This window comes from Epinephelus moara, chromosome 21 (assembly GCF_006386435.1).
Source record: "Epinephelus moara isolate mb chromosome 21, YSFRI_EMoa_1.0, whole genome shotgun sequence".
Lineage (NCBI taxonomy): Eukaryota > Metazoa > Chordata > Actinopteri > Perciformes > Serranidae > Epinephelus > Epinephelus moara.
This window is the reverse complement of record NC_065526.1, coordinates 1,991,847-1,994,615: the sequence shown is the minus strand read 5'-3', so window position 1 is coordinate 1,994,615 and position 2,769 is coordinate 1,991,847. Positions and strand designations below refer to the sequence as shown.

At 46.3% G+C, this 2,769-nt stretch overlaps 1 protein-coding gene across 1 annotated transcript in view; it reads left to right on the top strand.

Moving 5' to 3' along the window:
* Positions 1-788: 788 nt before the first annotated feature.
* LOC126409151 (tripartite motif-containing protein 16-like) overlaps positions 789-2,769 on the top strand; it is a 7,087-nt gene continuing 5,106 nt past the window's right edge. The window contains exons 1-2 of the mRNA XM_050075109.1: positions 789-2,232; positions 2,270-2,769. Coding sequence (XP_049931066.1) covers positions 2,275-2,769 — 495 coding nt within the window. The 5' untranslated portion in view covers positions 789-2,232; positions 2,270-2,274. The remainder of the gene's footprint in view (positions 2,233-2,269) is intronic.

Here is a 2,769-nt window from a genome sequence, read left to right as displayed (position 1 = left end):
CTCAACATTAGCCATGGCAGCCTGGGCTATGATCAGGCCTAACAAAATGTGTCCTAAAGGCCAAATTCAAAAGCAGTGACACTGCCAACTGTAAGCAGTTCACTGCATTTGGAGGTGGTCTTTAAGAAAATTAAAACATATCATTTCTCCTAGGTGTGAGATGAATGTGTCTGATGTGAGGGTGCTCAATTATGGCACCATTTAAACTATGAATAAATGTAGCCATAACACTGTAAACACATTTCCTGGCCTTATCAATCTTTGCTGGATTGCCACCAGCCTCCCACCTGCACCTTTGGGCCAATGAAGAAAATATTATCTTAATGCCAAGATGCTGGAGGTGAAGCTGGTGCAGGTCCTCCTTCATCATGCTGACCAGCTTGACACTGCTGACCTATGCTGACCAGCTTGACACTGCTGACCTTCCCCATGTCATTGCTGCCACAGTGGATGATGAGGACACCTGGTGCTGCTCTTCTTCGCAGGGACTGGGGAAAGAAGGAGAGAAGGCCTCCCCACTGCAGTCCACCCCAGCCAAACCAGCAGACACGGACGCCCGGCATGCTGAGGGTGCTTCCCAAGGTCTCTGCAGCTCTCTGGACACCACGCCGGACATAGCTGTCACCAATGATCCACACTGCATATGAAAGTAAAATGAGTGTAATAACTAATTAGCATTATATATTTAAAAAAAGTTGAAGCGGTTTTTTTTAAGACAACAGCTGAATCATTGTTTCAAGGTTTGTTGTATAACGTTAGTTTAAGCTAAACTCAACTTACCTCAAGTTTCGTGAGGGAGCTGCAGGGGAGCTGGCACCAAGACTATTCAAGAGAAGGCTGGGACACGGGGTCAAACATGGGGGGACTGCACATGCGCAGTGTAACTTGAGCTGCGATGCTGGAGGGTGACAGCAGGGGCGCTAGATAACAAGCGCAGGATCCGCTCAGGAGATCAAGGAGTGCGCTTGGTGCGGTCTGCTTGGACTTTTGGACGGTGGCTGCCTGAAGTTGTCGGAATCGCATCTCTGTCATTCTCACTCTCAACGCAGTCCAATAATAAGCTGTGAAAATTACATGCATGCACATATCCCAGAACCAACAACATGGAGCCAGATCAAATAGCTCTTGTTTTGCTGTGTGATGTTTCCAGCACAAAGCTCTTCCTCAGACTTTAAGTTCATTTGTTATTTGTGTGGTGACTGTTTGTGTGTGAAAACGCAAAATAAATCATTTTTGTCCTGCAATTGTTCCTGTGTTTTGTGGTGTGTGACATCAAGACAATAATGAAACTGAGAATATTTGAATACTGGAATATGTCAAAATGTGTCAATAAGCTCTTTTTTCGGTATCATTTTAATTTGTTTTTCTTCCTTAATAAAGTAGCTAACCTTAACTAATGCCTCTGGTAAAGAACTAGGGCTGCTGTCATTGGTTTTGATAATCCTGAGAATCATCCTTCAGTGTTACACTAGATATTATCACAATATATTTTGCTGTTAAGCCAGAGCACAGACTATCAGTTTTGCTATAATAGTTCAATTATATTGCAAAAACAAACATTATCAAATCATTCATAAATTCCCAAATGTAACAAAAAATACAAATTGACCATGAAACAAACATCCCCCTTATTCCGCGGTCTCACGCCATCTACTGAGCCTTTGAGGAAGTGCAGACCAGATTTTACTGCGCATGTGCAATCCCCCCATGTTTGACCCCGTGTCCCAGCCTTCTCTTGAATAGTCTTGGCTGGCACCAAGCGGGAGCAGCAACACCACAGGGCTAGCCAAAGTAGCCTAGCTTCTTAGCCTCGTAGCTTCTTAGCCTCGTAGCTTGTTAGCCTCGTAGCTTCTTAGCCTCGTAGCTTGTTAGCCTTAGCTAACTTAGCAGCGCCGAGCGAGGTGTGCGTGTTTAAACAACCAGGCTTCCTTCGGCCCGACTCTTTGCCCATTTTTGATTGTCCGGGAGTTGGGCGGAGTCAGGCACTGCCAAGATGGCGACGTCCAGAGCGGAGTAGTTTGAGCTTCAAATCCACTCTTCAGAAACGGATGGGTGACGTCACGGTGACTACGTCCATTATTTTATACAGTCTATGGTCCACACATTTCCTTGTTCCCTCCCCTTCAGATCTACAGTGTGTAACCGACACTGTGGTGACGTGAGAGAGCTGACAGACTCCATTCACTGCATGTTGGTTAGATCAGAGCTCAAACTAGTTGTTGACACTGAGAGGTGAATCAGAGCTCAAACTAGTTGTTGACACTGAGAGGTGAAATGGCGCAGAAAGGAGTTGAGCTGGACCAAGAAAGCTTCTCTTGTTCCATCTGTCTGGATCTACTGAAGGATCCGGGGACTCTTCACTGTGGACACAGCTACTGCATCAACTGTATTCAAAGCTTCTGGGATGGAGAGGATGAGAAGAGAATCTACAGCTGCCCTCAGTGTAGGCAGGGCTTCACACCGAGGCCTGTCCTGATGAAAAACATCATGTTAGCAGATTTGGTGGAGAAACTGAAGAAGACTGGACTCCAAGCTGCTCCTGCTGATCACTGCTATGCTGGAGCTGAAGATGTGGACCAACATAAAGGCCACGACACAATGTCAGCTGCAGCAGAAAGGACTGAGAGGCAGAGAGAGCTGGAGGGGAGTCGACAAAACATCCAGCAGAGAATCCAGGACACAGAGAAAGATGTGAAGCTGCTCCAACAGGAGGTGGAGGCTATCAGTCGCTCTGCTGATAAAGCAGTGGAGCACAGTGAGAAGATCTTC